The sequence below is a fragment of the Tauraco erythrolophus genome, chromosome Z (assembly GCF_009769465.1).
Source record: "Tauraco erythrolophus isolate bTauEry1 chromosome Z, bTauEry1.pri, whole genome shotgun sequence".
Lineage (NCBI taxonomy): Eukaryota > Metazoa > Chordata > Aves > Musophagiformes > Musophagidae > Tauraco > Tauraco erythrolophus.
Genome location: NC_141496.1, coordinates 4,906,006 through 4,925,378, shown reverse-complemented (window position 1 = coordinate 4,925,378; position 19,373 = coordinate 4,906,006). Strand labels below are relative to the sequence as shown.

The 19,373-nt window shown below is 42.7% G+C and overlaps 1 protein-coding gene across 1 annotated transcript in view; it reads left to right on the top strand.

Moving 5' to 3' along the window:
- The first annotated feature begins 1,136 nt into the window (after window positions 1-1,136).
- The window catches only part of LOC104372972 (urea transporter 2), a 100,592-nt gene continuing 82,355 nt past the window's right edge, over window positions 1,137-19,373 (top strand). Inside the window, exon 1 of the mRNA XM_086628678.1 lies at window positions 1,137-1,221. Coding sequence (XP_086484804.1) covers window positions 1,152-1,221 — 70 coding nt within the window. The 5' untranslated portion in view covers window positions 1,137-1,151. The remainder of the gene's footprint in view (window positions 1,222-19,373) is intronic.

Genomic DNA, 19,373 nt, shown 5'->3' with positions numbered 1-19,373 from the left:
ATAAAATTTACAAGTATCTGTCCCACTTTCCAGCAAAAAACTGGTCCTGTATTTAACTTAACCAAGTTCTCCTTAGAGAATAAAAATGATCATAATAATTTCTTTTCCCCAACCAGTTTTTGGTATGAGTTACATCATGTGTTCCTTCAAGGCATTAGAGGACAACATGTAGAGGAGAAATTCAGGGTCCAGCAATTATGATTGATTGAATAGTGAGTCATTTATGGTTTTGAAGGCAGCCCATTTGAATATATTTACTGAAAGCAAATGACATTGTGAATTTTAACTCAATGTAGAGTAGCCCAGAGCTTTGGATGAATGCCCGCTATTGTTAAAAATTCAATGAGAGAAAGGAAATAAATGAGTAGCCAAGACCAATGTGACCTTTACTAGTATTCAAAAGAAAAACGATGCACAAATTCTGACTCTAAAAATGTTTCTGAAACTGGTATGTAGCAAATGCTTACGTCTGCCATCTAAGAAACAAGGTACAGCTCCATAACGCTGTGGTTTTGCACCAGGTTACCTATTTTGGTGTCAGATGCGGATGTTAAAATTAATCCTGGGGGATTTCTTAAGATCTCCCCTAAAGATTAGCTACCAGCCTCTGCAGACAGTCATGCTTCATCCCTCTGGCACTTATGGGACATGAGATAGCTTGAAAGCAGGGACCATTTTGGTATGTTGGATCTGGTTCATGACAGTCAGGAGCAAGGGCAGAGTAGCAAGATGACTGCCTCAACCTGACTGTCTGGACATGGCCAGAAAACCCCAAGGTCACTGCAAAATGCTAGCTGCATCCAGCCACAGGGCTACGAGGATGAATCCAAATCACCTAAGCAGATAAGTAATCTCACCGTGAAAATAGCCCTAGGGAAGGTTTTGTAGGTGCATCACGTTTTTTTGATTGTCCTTATATTTCAAGCACAAGTCACCCACTAAATAAAGAAGATTTCTAGGGAAAAACACAGTTCAATTTAGTTTCGTCTTCCCATATGGTATAGTGTCACTGACACGTATGCATGGGGACTAGGACGAGACCTTTCATTTTGGGAGGTGTTAAACTTCTAACCACAACTTTCAGGAATAATTTCTTCTAACTTTATTTTGGAGGTACAATTAGAGAGTAAATAGATAGTTGGGTTTTTCTGATGCAGCCATCCTTACTCTGCTATCCCTCCTGTAGAGAAAGTATCATTCAGAAGGGCAAAGCTCCACTCCCATCAGATAATTTGGGCAAACCAAGCAGCACCAAATGCTTAACATTTCTGTCTCACATTTTATGGCTGAGGAATGGCCACTACTGGAGTAAGACAAATTACCTGCTTTGTCAACTTCTTGGATCCTGGGTTTTTTAGTGTTTAAGTGTCTCTAATTCTAAAATATTTCCATGCTCAACCAGACAGTGACAAGATGATGACTTCAGCTTTGACATTAGATAAAAAGGTAATACTGAGGTATCCTAAAGATACTCTTTGACTTTTTATTAAGGCTCAATTTTGGACATTGTTCTGTTCTTTGGTATGAAGCTTTTCAATCATTCTAGGGGTTCTCAGGTGCTTAGGAGACATTATTATACTCCACAGGGTAAAACCAAGCTTACTAAACCAGGAAGAATTTCACAGAAATGAGTAGTTTATATTCAGCAAGCTGCTACATGTGCTTTTCATATTCACTACCAGTTGTTCACCCACTGTCATCAACACACACAATTACGCAATCACCATCAAAACAATTTCCTTGCTGACTCTGGCATTGACTTCAGTACGTAATACACCACCACACAGAGGTCCCAGCCAAGATAGTACTGCCGCCCAAAGCATTTGTGCTGTATCAGCTCAGTGATAATTAATCCCACGAAAAGGCCAGGCTAATTATTTCATAGATTTCATAGATTTTCTAGGTTGGAAAAGACCTTAGAGATCACCCAGTCCAACCGTCCCTAATTCCCATTAAACCATATCCCTAAGTAGTTCATCCACCCTATTCTTAAACACATCCAGGGATGGGGACTCAACCACATCCCTGGGCAGCCTATATGTAGGGTGCTCAGCCCAGACCACCACACAACTCCGTTTCCAGGACCTCAGCTGCTGCCTTTGCGTGATAGAAGGAGCTATGCAGAAAAGATGTGCCCCACAATGGGAACTAGATCATGTTTCTTCAGTGTAGATGAGCCCCAAACATTTATGCCTTGGATGGTTTGCTCTGTTTCACGTCACTTTTCCCATCGGCTAAATGTTAGTGTGGAACAGTCTTTCTAGCAAGAGGACCTTTGGTTTTGAATCTATGAACAGAAAACACAACCTTATTTTACCAAACGGCCATCGAAATGCAAATCCCCAAGAAGTAACACGGACGGGGGTGGGAGGCAACAACATGGAGTAGAAGCAGGTTTGAAGCACCCATTAACAGCTCCACAGCTAACGGGTATCCAGCCCAGGGCAGGACACACCACCTCTCCAGCTTCTGCTTCCTTTTTTTTGACGATATTTTATCGGGGCTTGATTCGACTATAGGTTTCCATTTGAGTTATACTCTTGAGGCCAGGAGACACGAAGCAAGCCTTAGTGGACACTTGACTTGTTTTAGTATCTGGAGACCAGACATGAAACCTCTCAGTGTCTAAAACAATACTAAGGTGCCTATGATTGAGCAACAGAATCCCATCACAGATGCCCATACGGCTACCAGCACAGTGGGCCAGGTTAATGTTTCTTTCGGGTCTGTGTTAAAAATGTCAGGAATCAACTACAGGTAGAAAATTTCAAACAAAAATAATTTTGCTGTCAAAACAGAAATGCTGACAACATTTGAAAGTTGGAATTCAGTGAATCAGTAGCCATTGATTCTCGGTGCACAATGGGATTCATCTCCCCCACTTTAGCTATCTACAATTTACAGTCTTGCTTAAGCTTTTTTTCTAGCTTTCCTAAACGGAGAGTCAGAGAGAGAGAGAAGCACCTTCAGGAAATGATTCATCTTCCCTGAAGATAGATGTCTGTAATATGTGGGATGAATCACGGTTGAAAGGAGATTATCTTTCTTCTTTGGCACAAAGGAGAACTAGATGACCTGCTGAAACCTGCTGAAGTACACAGTCCCACCATGAGGGACTTCAGCTGCGTTTTCTAGCTAAAGCCTGAAAAAATATGGGACTGCAAAAACTGGCTAAAAGACCAACTGTACCTTAATTCTCATTTCTAAGAAAATAACTGTCAAGCAGACGTTGGTTTCGGTGGGAGAAGATATAGACCAACAAGGGCTGCTTTTGAAAAATATCCTTCATAATGGCCTGACTTGAGGGAAGAAAACCCCCACTGAAGCCTGTGGGGGCTGCTGAGAGTTCAGGGCTTTTTTTTTTTTAAAAAAAAAAAAAAGCAATCATAGAATCATAGAGTGGTTAGGGTTGGAAGGGACCTCAAAGATCATCTAGTTCCAACCCCCCTGCCACGGGTGGGGACACCCTCCACTACACCAGGTTGCCCAAAGCCTCATCCAACCTGGCCTTGAACACTTCCAGGGATGGGGCAGCCACAACTTCTCTGGGCAACCTGTGCCAGTGCCTCACCACCCTCAATGTAAAAAATTTCTTCCTTATATACAATCTAAATCTGCCCTCTTTCAGTTCAAAGCCATTGCCCCTTGTCCTATCACTACATGCACTTGTAAAAAGTCCCTCTCCAGCTTTCTTGTAGACCCCCTTTACATACTGGAAGGCTGCAATAAGATCACCCCGGAGCCTTCTCTTCTCCAGGCTGAACAGCCCCAACTCTCTCAATCATTTATCTAAATGGTTAAATGCACACTTAGAAGTACAGCTTTGGCCACCTTTATTCAGAGACATCAGCCAGCTCTATGAGGTCTGCAGAGAAAATTGACATGAGAATCTCTGTTCACTCTAGGGGTAGTGGGAGGGACAGAAAGATGCCCACCTCCAGAGCAGCAATAAATGCCAAACTTGAAGACATCCAGCTCAGTGGCATGCAAGAAATATAATACATTATTTCGATGCAAGCGTTTGGGTTTATTTGAGGAATCAATTAACAATAAGTGCATACATCCATTTACAAAATGGTAGTGTACCAGACACATACACACACAAGTTGTAATTGAAAACTGAAATAACACCAGGAGGAATAATCATTAAAGCAAAACAAAAAAGTATCTCCAAAAAGCCAAGAATAATATTTAATAAAATAAAATAATTCATCCATCTGCAGTTCTATCCTTAGGGGAAGGCCATAGACTAACAAGCAAACAAATCTAGATAGAAATGAAAATAATGTTGTGAACGCGTTGGAAGGAACAGGGGAGAGATTTGTTTGCAGATTAGCTGCTTATGAACCAAAAGTATTTCAATTTGATCACTTGTTAGTAGATATGTTTAGCAGAGGATGGGGAATTCCATCATATGTTCCTACCATCCTGAAGGACAATTATTCTTCTCTTCAGACATTTTACTATCACCACTTATCAGCACAGCCATCAAATTCAGGAGCTTTCATCAAAGGTACCAGCTAATGTCTCAAGAGCCTACTTTCTTTTCTTAGACTGTAGTAATCCCAAAGGTTGATCAAACGAGGTTGTCATCTTTGCTGTGAATGCATACCATTTAAAAGCCCAGATACCAAGGAGCCACTCAACAACACCTAACGGACACCTAAAACCCCCGGGGAAGTCGAGGTTGCCCTGTGAACCTTGAGATGTGTTGGTCTCTAACTCAGTTCCCTTAGTATTACCTGGTATGCTGAGATTTATAGATTTTAATCACAGATTTTCAAATTAAAAAAAAAAATAACAAAAAAAGGAGTGAAAAACAATTCTGTCTTTAGTAAATCTGGACATAAGCTACATAGCCAAATAGGTCTCAGTGGAGGAAGTCTATAGGGGCCCTACGGTTAAGGCAGTGTTTTTGTGGGAGAAGTTCATTGACTATCAACCACTGCACTTCCATTAACTTCCTACAGGTAGGCTAGCCTGCAAAACAGCCAGTTTGCTACAGACTTCTGCTTTTGTTTGTAACATTTTCTTTTTCCCAAGAAGGTCATTCACAGAAATTAAACTTCTGTTCTTATTGAAATGCTCATAACCTGCAGAAGATAGGAATTTTTTCCATACCATATGAGTCAGAAATGAAAAAGATATGCTAAGATATAGGAAGACTGGAGTTAGATCCAATTAGCAGTGCTTTTAATCCAGTATCCTTCCTCTGAGAGTTCCTCAGAGGAAGACACAAGAATCCCCTTTGAGTAGCTATGGACTAATTTTGCCATATAAGCCTGTCAGTAGTTAATGACTGTATACCCTAAAGTATACAAGTTTAGATTATATTGTATTTCCATTATGCATCTATCCTCTGCAAGATAACTCAGAGTATTCCCAACTATATCTTCATCTTGCTGTATTACATGCCCAGTAATACTTTACAGCAGTGAGTTCCAGAGATCAATTAAGCGTTGTAGGAGGAAAAAATGTCTTTGTTTATAATAATGGAAGATATTTTTTATTCAGTTTCCTCCCTGTTGCCCAGTATCTGACTCACCATATCCTTATCAGGCCTTTGCCATGGTCTCTGATCTACCTTTTCAACTGCATGGCTGTACTTCCCTTCCCTTCCCTTCCCTTCCCTTCCCTTCCCTTCCCTTCCCTTCCCTTCCCTTCCCTTCCCTTCCCTTCCCTTCCCTTCCCTTCCCTTCCCTTCCCTTCCCTTCCCTTCCCTTCCCTTCCCTTCCCTTCCCTTCCCTTCCCTTCCCTTCCCTTCCCTTCCCTTCCCTTCCCTTCCCTTCCCTTCCCTTCCCTTCCCTTCCCTTCCCTTCCCTTCCCTTCCCTTCCCTTCCCTTCCCTTCCCTTCCCTTCCCTTCCCTTCCCTTCCCTTCCCTTCCCTTCCCTTCCCTTCCCTTCCCTTCCCTTCCCTTCCCTTCCCTTCCCTTCCCTTCCCTTCCCTTTTCCCATTCCTTTTCCCATTCCCATTCCTTTTCCCATTCCCATTCCTTTTCCCATTCCTTTTCCCATTCCTTCAGGCTTCTGTGGTCCAGCAGTAAATGCCTGGTGAGAGACGGCTCTCTCCATCATGGTTGCCCAGGCTGATGCAACCCACTCAGGGTTTCCAAGCACACTGTGTTTTTATTACATCCGCCAGTTCATTCAGAATTGGGTCTCAAGCCAACAAGTCCTCCATGTGCCAACTGGCCGAACTCCCTCAGTCTCGTTTGAAATGATGGTCACTGCCTGATAATCATCACAACCACTCTTAGCACTCATCTCCGTTGGAAATCCAGGCACCGTTCATTTCTGTCTCATATCAAGACTTTCAGTACAGGAAATGCATTGAAAGTCATTAACTTCCTACAGGTAGGCTAGCCTGCAAAACAGTCAGTTTGCTATAGATTTCTGCTTTTGTTTGGAACATTTTCTTTTTCCCAAGAAGGTCATTCATAGAAATTAAACTTCTGTTCTTACTGAAATGCACATAACCTGTGCATTGACTGAACAATCTCAGGATCATAGTTTACCTTCTCATTTTTTGTTTTCTTTTTTTTCCTGTTTTGTGACAAATTAGAGGTCTCCATGCCTGAGGAGCACACGTTGGCCTTCCTTCATCCCTCCCCATGGACGCCACCAGAAATTTTATTATTTTCCTCTAAAGCCAGAAGTGACTCATTTTGAAATATCTAGATGAGTACCGTTCGTGCATCTGCAGCTGACCCAGAATCCTTAAAACGTCCTTGCCATCAAGAGTGAGTGATAGCTAGGCTTAGTGCAAAGTCCTTTAGCTGTAACTTGGGTATCTATTTTAGGTAGACTTGGAGAGTACATTTAAAGTGCTTTTGTCGCTACTAACAGTAGAGTTCATGGTGAGTAACACCTCCATAGAAATTCACATTTAGTCAGATGACTGCCACCGTAGGCAGACAACCTACATCTTGTACTACTGACCTTTCCAAATTTCTGACTCACAATTTTCCATTGCATTAATAGTGACCTCTGACTTCACGTCACCAGCAGATATCATCAGTGTACTCCTGCTTTGTGTACATATTAAATCAGTTCAGTGAGATGAGAAATTTCACCAGTAGCTTCCCTCCACGCGAACAATCAACCTCTCGCTGACACACGATGCAATTTCCCATGCAGCCACTTTATCAGTCATCCTGCATCAGTCAGTGCCTGCATCTCCTCTTTAATGAATAAATTGTTACGTGGCATTGTGAAAAATGCTTGACTACAGCTGAGGCTTTTGGGTTTTAAAGGTTTTTTTTCTAAGACAACAGAGGATAACTCTCAGTTCCTCCAGGTAACTACAATGCAGCAGTGTTCATTGTCTGCAGAGCTGTTTCATATAAACGGGCAATTGATTACGTGTGTTTAGCAGATATCTTGCGATATCAACCCCATCCATGTGTTTTATCTTCTGATTTTTTCTCCTCTTGCATGATCCTTGGCACTGTCTTACTGTACTGTAGGCATGCTCAGATCACCGCGGACTGAACTGGTATCAGCAGGAGTCAGGGTGGCACCTTGAGACTGTCAGGACTGAAGCACATGCCACTGAGGCCACCTGGTGTACAGAGCAGAGCTGCAGTCCACTCTGCCTGCTCCTTCAGCATCACCTATCACAGATAATTAAACAAAAAAAAAACAGAACAACTCACGGTGTTTAATAAGAGCCTATTTCGACTCCTGGAAGGCAGAGCTGAGGCTAGCTGTTCTTGTTCTGCAGAGGAACGTGTGTGGTTGCACCGATGAGCCTTAAGAGCAAGACGGTTTATTAGTGTGGGAAGGAGAGGACCCATAAAGCACGCAGGGCACCACAGTAGAAAAGGTTCATTTTGCAAACAGGTTTGTTCTGCAGCACTGACAGCATTGGCTGGCCTAGAGACAGAGCAAGTCAAGAGTGAGAAGTGATGGGATCAGTCCTGCTCTTCCCCTTGTGTCCCACATGTCCTCATTTGAGACATGGCAAGCACATCCCTTCAGGGTAGAGTCCTTGCATGAGGTCCACTTCCCAGCACTGGTGGATAAATGTGAGTATCATGTTCGTTATTTTTCCTTTTTTTTCCTTTTTCCACCCATCATGAAAAGTGTTTTGTCTGGATGCTTGGGTGTGAGAACAGTCTCAGTAAAGACAGAACAAATTGTGCCATGAAATCAGGATTTGGAATGATCTCACGTAACTTGAGCTTGAAAGGGTTGCTTTGCCCTTGGCTTATACACATCTTACAGACATTTGTAACTGTATGTCAGGGGCCAGGACCAGATGACTTTTCAGACAGATGTGGCTTACAGGCCTGTCAGTGCCTCTTGTGCCTGTGTGCACGTGAAACTCTATGCCCAGGGCCACATCCTGAGTGACAGTAGCACAGGAGTGTTTTACTGTCGTGAGACCGACACAAAAATGTTTCTGTGAATATCGCAGCCATAGGACAGGCACAACCCTACACGGGCCGGGTGATCGTTTTGTAAGAAGTTGAATTATGGTATCGTCTTGAGAGCTGGAGCTCACTGGGATGCAGCGTTGGGGCCAATGGCTAACTGCCCACATGCAGGAGGTCCAGCCCTCAGATCTCCTGCTCTGGGTGATAGAGTCCTCTGTGAGCCAGCCTAGGCTGTCCTCCAGGATACCTTGGTGGTTGTCTACCCAGGGTCTGTGCCCTGCATCAGGAGCTTGCAGAGCTGCGTTTTTCCTCTGGCTTTAAGACTCTAGTGCTGCTCTGCAAATGCATATGCCTGAAATGTCATGGGGCTGGTCAAGAGAGAGGAAATGGACATCAGATGGGAATAAAAATCTGTATAATTAATTTACAAATTATTTGAAATATAACCAGAGCCCTCAGACAAGTAAGCTTGCATAGAAACTTCATGGAAAAACCATGCAGTCTACATGAATGTGAAGTAGACTGTTTGCTAAATCAGAGTGCTATATTTGTCACCCATCTGCTGCAGTCTGGCTTGTACAAAAAATCCTGTCCGTATATATTCCATATGTTAGGAGGCAAACTGGATGTCTGAAAGTTAGTCACAGACTTAAGAGAGACATGCAGTGTCATCTCCAACCAGGGCATGACTGCTCCCTGCAATACATTCCACAGCTAGGAGAATTATTTTTTCTTTTTTTTATTTTTTTTTGCTGTTGGCAAAAGTGGCCTAAAGAAACCCAAGAGAAAATCTTGGGCAGGTCTACTAGAAAATATGTTCAGGATTTCCAGCTAGGCAAAAAAAAAAAAAAAGCGTAATAATGAACTTCATTTGGGGTCAACTTGAAGGAATTTGTTCACTTTAAAAATAAACATCTTCTTATGTCCTGAGAGTATTCAGGGATTTTTTAATTTAACCTTTGTTTTTCCTTTTCACTGTAGTCAATTTTTAAATTAAAAAAAAAAAATGTTTTGAAACAAAAGTCAAAATATATCTTAAAAAAATACTGACATGAATTGCTTTGGCATTTCCTGAACTGAAACATTTCATGTGGAAAAGCATTTTAGTGTGAAACGCTTTCAGAAGTGGTGTCTTTTTTGGATAAAATAATTTACTGAAATGGACCTGGATTCATAAACAGTTTGGGTCTCACCCAGAACTCCCTCTCCTTACTTCCATACCATGTTAATTTGGGGATACTAGAAAGTCTTCCATTTATACTGCAATTGCTGAACAGAAAATCTCATTGTTAAGAACTGTATTTCACCTGAATCTCTCTGGCTTGATTTTCTCATTCCCTTAGAATATCTCAACCAATTTCCCATCAAACACTCTTTACTGACAGACAATTTCAAGTATCCCAGGTGCCTACTAGCACAATAAACGCATAAAAGGTTTTTCAGGGCCGAAATCTTCAGGAAGCGGACAACACGTCAACAGCTTTTGCTCCCTTATGAAGATGCTAGAAAAAATTTTGAAAAGCAAAGAGAGTGTCTTGTGCAGTGTCCCATCTCTATAAATTCATTTACATCCTTATACTAGGCTCAGGGTACCATTATACCCGGGCCTCAGGTAAGGCTAGGTCTGGTCTGGAGGGAAAGCTGAGTCTGGATGGATTGTTATTGCACCTGCGCAGTGGCAGCCAAGGTAGATGTGTTCATGGATAGAGTTGGGTTTTGTGTGTTCGTGGTGTGTTTGTCAGAGTCTGCAGCCATTTACTGCAGAGAAGTAATAACTGACCCACCAAAGATAAATGAACCACAGTATCCCAGTCATCATTAACAGAGCTTACACTGTAGAAGCCATCATGCATCAAGAAGCAGAATTAAAATTACAGAATTTAGATAGAGAATCATAGAATCATAGAATGGTTAGGGCTGGAAGGGACCTTCAAAGGTCATCTAGTCCAACACCCCTGCAAGGAACAGGGATATCTCCAACTAGATCAGGTTGCTCAGGGCCTCGTCCAACCGGGCCTTGAACATCTCCAGGGATGGAGCATCCACCACCTCTCTGGGCAACCTGTTCCAGTGTTCTACAACTCTCATGGTAAAAAATTTTTTCCTAATATCCAATCTGAATCTACCTCCCTCTATTTTAAAACCATTACCCCTTGTCCTATCACAACAGGCCCTCCTGAACAGCCTCTCCCCATCTTTCCTGTAGGCCCCCTTGAGGTACTGGAAGACTGCTATAAGGTCACCCCGGAGCCTCCTCTTCTCCAGGCTGAACAGCCCCAACTCTTTCAGCCTCTCCTCATAGGAAAGGTGCTCCAGCCCTCTTATCATCTTCGTGGCCCTCCTCTGGACCCTCTCCAACTGGTCCATGTCCTTCTTATGTTGGGGGCTCCAGAACTGGACGCAGTACTCCAGGTGAGGTCTCACGAGGGCAGAGTAGAGGGGGAGAATCACCTCTCTCGACCTGCTGGCCACGCTCCTCTTGATGCAGCCCAGGATGCGGTTGGCCTTCTGGGCTGCAAGAGCACATTGCCGGCTCATATTGAGCTTCTCGTCCACCAGTACTCCCAAGTCCTTCTCCTCAGGGCTGCTCTCGATCCATTCTCCGCCCAGTCTGTATTTGTGCCTGGGATTGCCACAACCCAGATGTAGGACCTTGCATTTGGCCTGGTTGAACTTCATGAGGTTGACACGGGCCCGCCTCTCCAGCCTGTCGAGGTCCCTCTGGATGGCATCCCTCCCTTCCAGCGTGTCGACGGCACCACACAGCTTGGTGTCATCAGTGAACTTGCTGAGTGTGCACTCCATGCCACTGTCCACATCACCGACAAAGATGTTGAAGAGGGCCGGGCCCAACACGGACCCCTGAGGGACGCCACTCGTGACCGGTCTCCACTTGGACATCGAGCCGTTGACCACTACTCTCTGAGTGTGGCCATTGAGCCAATTCCTTATCCACCGAGCGGTCCATCCATCAAACCCATGCCTCTCTAGTTTAGAGAGAAGAATGTCGTGCGGGACAGTGTCAAAAGCTTTGCACAAGTCCAGGTAGATGATATCCATTGGTCGACCCTTGTCCACCGATGCTGTCACCCCATCATAAAAGGCCACCAAGTTGGTCAGGCACGATCTGCCTTTGGTGAAGCCATGTTGGCTGTCACCCACCACCTCCTTGCTCTCCATGTGCCTTAGCATGGTTGCCAGGAGAATCTGCTCCATGACTTTGCCAGGCACAGAGGTGAGGCTGACCGGCCTGTAGTTGCCCGGGTCTTCCTTGTTTCCCTTTTTAAATATGGGGGTTATGTTCCCTCTCTTCCAGTCATCGGGGACCTCTCCAGACTGCCACGACTTCTCAAATACAATGGCCAGTGGCTTGGCAACTTCATCCGCCAGTTCCTTCAGGACCCGCGGATGGATCTCATCAGGTCCCATGGACTTGTGCACCTTCAAGTTCCTCAGATGTTCTCGAACCTGCTCTTCAAGTACAGTGGGCAGTGGTTCATCCTCACAGTCCCTGCTAGTTCTTTCCACAGCTTGGGTGGTAAGACAAGAGGCTTTATCAGTGAAGACTGAGGCAAAAAAGTCATTGAGTAACTCAGCCTTCTCTATGTCCCGGGTAACCAGAGCACCAGTATCCTTCCGGAGGGGGCCTACGTTCTCCTTGGACTTCCTTTTGTCCCCTACATACTTATAGAAGCTTTTCTTATTGCTTTTTATATCCCTTGCCAAATTCAATTTCTTCAGGGCTTTAGCCTTCCTCACCTGATCCCTGGTCACTCGTACAGCTTCTCTGTATTCCTCCCAGGCTATCTGTCTCTGCTTCCACCCTCTATAGGCTAACCTCTTCATTTTCAGTTGGTCCAGGAGCTCCTTGCTCATCCATGCGGGCTTCCTGGTCTTTTTGCCCGACTTGTTCTTCATCGGGATGCACCTCTGCTGAGCTTGGAGGAGGTGCTCCTTGAATGTGGACCAACTTTCCTGGGCCCCTCATCCCTCCAGGGCCACCTCCCACGGCCTGAAGAAGAAACCAGTTAGACCATCTGGGCAATTTTCTTGCTCTTGCGAGAGTTATCGCCAGAATATGTGCTGATGTTCTGTTTTGCCTGTCTCAAAATCTTTCTTTTCAGATATTAAAATTATTCCATACCCCTGTAAGTCTCATTCTCATAAAATTTTCCTGTGAGGTCTGCCGAAATTTCACATTTTCTCCGTCTTAATTGAATCCTCTTGCTACTACCTTTACCCTGGGTATCACGCCAAATAATTGCTGTTCCCCTTCTCTGTTAACAACCTCTTGAAGTTTGGTTTTTCGTACCTCCCCTTAATTGCTTCTTCCACTGTATGCATATAGATATGGTTCTTTTAATTCTCCCTATAAACCTATGCCTCCAGTCGTTTGATCTGAGGAAAGCAACTAAAATGAAGCTCCTCAACAACTTGCTGGCAATACAGAGCTATTAATCAAATGCAGTTTTCCAGCTGCAGTGGAATCATATATAAATGGAGACAGACTATGCAGGCCAGAGCCGCAGTGATTTATTTTGGCATGCTCACCTATCTTTACACTTCTAGAAATTAGGTGTCTAATCTACATTAGGCATCTGGCTTTCTTTTACAAATACATGAGAGGGCGATACGAAGCGCTGAATGTCTTGTAGGAAGCTTTGAACCATCCTCTAAGGGAAGAACATTTCTCTCTCCATGTAGGAAAGTTGGACAAGTCTCCTGGGTACAAGGCGAAGATGCTGACACTTACAGGTTCATAGGTGGATGCCCATGTGTGAGTTGGACATCCACACCCCTGTCAACAGGCGCTTTCGTAGTTTAATCAATGAAGCCTAGAGAGGAGTTTAGCTGACTAAACATAGGCGTCTGCTCTTGGAGGAGCAGAAATGGTCTCTGGCATTCCTTCAGTGCATTACCTGAGTGGTCATTGACCACAGTAGGAGCCAAGAGGTACATAGGTGAATTTTCGATTTAGGTGATCTGCAATGTAAGCTGAATATCACTGCAGGCATCTAATTTTCAGACAGACAGTACTGGGAGAGATGTCTCCTCTCTTAACTGCTTTTTCAGCTTCAGAGCCGAGGAAGGATCTCCCTCTACCTGCTGAGAAGTGCTTTGTTTCAAATGGCAAACAGGCCATGTTTACATCTTTATTCCTTGTTTTATAGGTCAAGTTCTTCTCTTGGTAATGTTGTCAAATGTTGCCCCGTGTTGTCAAAGAACAACTCAAGTTCATTCAGGTTTAACTGAGGAATCCTTGTATCTCAAAGAGTTTTGACTTACATTTATCAGGACATAAGAACTAAATCAACTATTTTGTACAATAAACTTTGAGTTCATTAAGGATTGCCTTGTATTGATACTTTACTAACCTTTTGAGACTATTCCTTTTTCAGAGACCTTAACACTGGTGTTTCTGGAATGTAAAAAAGAACTGATCCTTTAATTAAGGGGAGTATTCAGAGGAAAAAAGGGATAGCTTTTTCTGCTTCCTTACAGTTGCATAAGCCATGCTCTCAGAGTCCAGGTTGTTTAATGATGGCTGATGGTTCCCTTTCTCATCTGCTCAACCTGAAACACTTAAAGGGTGCCTGATTTTCAGAAGATATTCGAGTCCTTTCTGCTGAAAATCAAGCTGCTCTCGTGAGAGGTGCCATAGAAATCTCTCTGTATTAGTATTACTTGGTGTATTTTGTGAAGTTATTCAGTTCTTAGCCAAATATTTGACAACTAAAGAACAAATTTTTTTCTCCCTGACCTGTAGCAGGGATCCTGTGAAGTTATGTCAGGATATGAGAGGGGAGATATTCTCAAAAGGCAAAGGTACGCTTGAATTGCAGAGCCCTGAGGAGCAAACAGCCTTGTCTGGGGAGCAAGGCAACGAATATGTGAAGTCCTCTCAGTGAAAAAAATAATTTTCAAAACTGAGATTTATTATCATCAATCATCATCATCATCATCTATTGCTATAAACAGTTTCCCTTTAGTCCAGATATTGCCATTATTTGAGGGAGGTGGGTAGCTTGGTGTCTGAAAAACAAGGACCCGTTTATTCCAATAAAATCCCCAAACCCTGTAGAGCTGCGTTAGGTGCTACCCTAAGATATAGGCAGGAGAGCTTTTTCTTCACGATCTCATTGTTCATCTATTGATTTGGGAGTCTTAAGTTTCTGGCTGGCCGCCCCTCATCATAGATCTGTGTTGGCTGAGCAGGACACAGCAGAGCTCCTGTGAAAGGCTCCCACCTAAGGCAGGAGTCAGCAGACATACGTTCATCAAGCGTATATAGGAGAACATATACGAATTGTCTGACCAGCTAACTTTTACCCAGTAATTACATGCATCTGTTCCAGCAATGTTTCAAAACAGAGACACTCCCCAAAAGGCAAGATGGACATCAGTGCCTGAGCAACACTGCTGTGCAAGAAGGTCACTGTGGTCTGATCCTTTTCCTGACTGTTTAGCTAAACACAAGACTTTGGCAGTTTGGCCTGTGCATCTTTGTCTGGGAAAGAAAGAGAGAAACTCATAGGATCTGTCAAGGTGTATTTATCTCAATAATGAGTCCTCTTAATACTCATTAAAACTCATTCTCTTGCATTCTCTGTCCTAAAGGCACTCCAACCCCACTTAAGCTTTCAGAGGGGGAGTAGTTTCCTTGAGCTTCGGTAGCTAGCTCAGCTGATCCCATCACAGGAACATCGGTGAGTACACGCTGGAGATAGAATGGACCAAATCACTCACTTTCGAGAGCAGAAGTTAGAACTCCCAAAGTTTGCCCACTCAGAACATCTCACATAAGAAACAGCTACAAAGACCTTGCTAGCATCATGGGTGTTTTGTTAAATAACAGCAACAGCAACAAAGTTTTCCTTTCCAAGAAAGTCCATCAAGTCAAGACCTCATCTGTGTTTGCATGTTCCCTGCTGACAGCCCTTTCTCCCTCTTAACATCAATTTCTTGAAAAAAAAATTGGAATCAGGAATTATTCTGAAAACCTTGCAGTGTTGGGAATTGGCCTGAGAAAGATAGTTTTGAATTGCTTCCCAGATCCTGATAAGTCATCAGGAGTGTGAGCTATCCCCTGGGTCACTTGTTCACTTTCTTAAAACAATTTTGTGTAGTTGGATTTCAAAATGTACTGGCTTCCTGCTACAATCACCACATCAGCATCTGTTACCTGTATCACAATGTCCCATGTGGGGAAGTAAACAGTTGAGCGTTTTGGTTTCATTGTGGTGTTGAGTGAAGTTTTTGAGTTCAGTTGAGTCGAGTTGAGTTAAGCTGTGTTGAGTTGAGTTAAACGTGTCTTTTTGTTTTCCTCGTTGCATTGTACTGAATCCTAAACATTTCTCTCTGAGCATCTAGCTATGATATCCCAGTCTGAAACACTGAACTTTCTGCAGAATGGAATTTTCTAGCTTTCAGAGACAGCTCAGTAAGAGCCAACAAACAGATCGTCAGGGCAGTGCCCATGGTCCATGAGTCCACCTCCTAACAGTCTGTCAAAATGTGTGTCTTAAAGCCAACACAGCGCTGCAAGCAAACTCCATAACAAGGGGAAACGGTAGATTTGGTGGACTTTGGGCAAAGGCAGCAAACATTCTTGTCTTGATTGAGACTCCCAAAAGGTTCTCTTATCTGTACCTTGTTAAAAGATGCCCAAAAAACTCATATACACTTTTGGAATAATTAGCTTAGGGTTTTGTCTGTGTTAATTGTGTCAGCCTCCTAAGACACAACAGCTCCGTGGTGCTTGGTTTTCAGCCTGTGCCTCCTCTGGGAGTACATTGCCAAAGCTCTAAACCCTGCTGCAGCCAGACAGTATCACTCTCATTATTTGTAAAAAGTAATAGATAAAGAGCCTGGGCTTAGCGAAAAGTGTTATGATTATTAGTTTGACTTCCTTTGTAGCAGCAGCACTGTAACTTCCATTTGAGTTATAACATCATCTAAATTGAAGTAGTTTTAGGAATGGAGAAGCTACTGTACCATCACGTGAGGTGTTCCTGCCTTCATGGTTGCAAATTTGACATTTTTTACTTCCTAACCTAAATTTGTCTAGTTTCAGTTTCTGATCGTGTGACTCTTTGAAGAGTGAAATTGATTGACTATTAAAGTAACAGATGAACCCTCCAGTACAGACATCTCTTAACCTTTTGGTTATATTATATCTGGATATTCTTAAACCCACTATAGTACCAATAATAAATACTAACCCAAGTATTATAATTAGGATTTGCCACTGCTTTGTTTTGCCTGAGACTCTATAAGTTCATGTGCACACTGAAGAGAAAACCAAAATAGAAGAAAAGGCCACATTAAACAGAAACCTAAATAATCTACGTCCTCAGAGCACTTCTGATTAGCATTTAAAGCAACACCTGGAAATTAGGTCATTTATTTGCATCTCACATTTAATTTATCAGGTCTATCCTTTAGGCATCGCTAAGTCTGATTCCTTAAAGTAAGGCCAATACGAGTCATTTTGTTCAATGTTAAAGAAAGACCAAAACTGATGGTCTGTCTGATCTCTAGACATTAAACAAGCATGCACAAGGCACACAGGGCTTTGTAGAAAGTGATAGACATGCATCATACCTGGACATGTTTGATTCCCTAAACACACACCAGATTATAAATGCATTGGCAGCCTTCCATAAAAACTCTGTATCCATAGCAAAGTCTCTTACCGTCCTACCACCACACCCCAACTGAGATTCAAGTCCACTGATGCTGGTCTGCGTAGGACACAGGAACGGATCTGAACACATGCCTTTTCCTAAATGTCATTAGATGGGAATGCTCTTGGTTGGTGTCTCGTTTTGTTTATTTCTTTTGGAGACAAATAGGTCAGAGCATTCAGTTTAGGAAAAACAAGCCCATCCTGCAAAGCCAGTGAGCAAGTACTGGAGATTGATGCTGATGTTCTCCAAGTGCTGGAAATCATTTTGCAGACTTTGTCAATTTTCTAATAGAAAAAGCTGTCTCTGCAGCATTTAGCAACTAAAAATATCAAGTTATGAAGCACAAGGAAGGGAAAAAAAATAAAAAAGCCAAGCACTTAGCGGCAGACATCTGCCACCCTGAGTTCCAGGCGTTACAGCAAGGACACTGAGAAATGGAGCACAGAGGCGTCCCCATCAACACATCTCCAGGAGACCTGGAGTGGGGCATGCACTTTCTCAACAAAGAAAAACAAGCAAAATCTCATAATCAGCAACTGCCTGCAGGTGTGTTAATAAAGGTTTGCTTAACACCGACATTAATTCTGCATCGAATGATAGGCACCTTGATCCAAGACTACAAATCACAAATAAAGATAGATTCAGCCTCTAAAACTGAATTCTTCCTCTGTGCCTCCTTCCTCCAGCTCCGTCTCTTGTTTTGAGGCAAAATTTGTAGGAAAACAAATCTGGGAATCAGGTTCTCAATTAATCTCTACAGAACAAGAAAAATAAGATTCCAAATCTTGAAAAATTACCCTGAAAACCAGCTGAAGTCACAAAATTGAGTTAATTTTTTCACGACTGGGTTTGGGGAGGAGGGAGGGCAGGGGTAGGGGTCTTGTATTTATTTATTTAGTTAGTTAGTTGATTGGTGCTGATTCCTCCAATATTCCTCACTGAGAGAAGTCTATTTGAATTAGCATGTGAATATTAACACAAATTTCCCAAACTTTAGGGTTAAGGATCTGTTAGTTACTCCGATCTCTTTTTTACACTCATTACAGTTACGACAAATTTGGAAATCTGTCTAATTCATTCTGATGTAGGATTGCCAAAAATTTCTGAAACTTTGTATTTCTTAGGAAAAAAAATTCTACCTTCTGGCAAAGTTAGTAGTCAGGAAACAAGTAAGTTTCTCATTCCCCTTCCTGAGAATAGTCAATAACTTAGCAATGAAACCTATATTTAAAGAATCCTAAAAGTTCAACTGATACCAAAAATTTTCCAGCATATGAAGGTAACAAGAATTGTGTTTGCCTCTATCCAATCTAGTTGCCCAATGTACCTTGCAACAGAATATAAACACTTCCTGTATCCACACATTTTTAATTTTAAACATCTAAAAGTTGGGGATTAATCTAAATTACTTGAGCTGCTCTTGTAGTAGGTGTAGAGAAAGACTGTCCAGAGAAGCACACAGAGCAGATGGGACAGTTGTCCAAGATGAATAACACAATTAAACAGAAGATGCTTCTCTGTTACCTATAAATGGAGTCAAGATACTTAGCAAACATTAAAACATCTACATTTTACATTACTGAACTGAGCCACTAATCCTACTCTTTGGATCTCAAATTCCTCTTAGCAGTTTTGGTAAGCTGGCACTGTATTTCAGAGGGTTTCTGAGTGAGAAATACAACTGTGATGCCTCATCAGTAGCAACACCAAAGCACAAAACGATGACTACTAAGAAGACCTTGGCAGCATTTCTCTAAGGAGACACTTGAATATATGGAGAAGTAAAGGAAATTGAAGTCTAAAAGGAGCTGTGATTTATCTCCTGACATTAACAATCTAAGACAAGATGACTCAAAAATTTCTAGATAAATTTCTGATAGATAACAAACTCAAGAGACCTCATGCACAGAAAAAATGCATCATTCCCTAACTGTAGGTAGAAATTGGAGCAGTAGATATTGCATCCAATGGAAAATTAATGTAGCTGAGACACACTGATGTAATCACTCTGCCCAGCCAAAGGGGATTCCTAAAAGGAATTTAGGAAAATGCATTGTCCCCGTAGAACTTTACTGAACATTTGGCCGCATCCCAGTCACAGCCACTGAATTCTGGAACTTAGAACATCTTCTTCTCCTTCGTCTCTGCTCTTGTCCTATGCAATTTCACCAGACATCTTAACATCACCTCACACACAAACAAAAACAATCCCTGCAAAATTTTCCAAGAGTATTTAGAGGGACCTGGGGGTCCTGGTGGACAGCAGGATGACCATGAGCCAGCAATGTGCCCTTGTGGCCAAGAA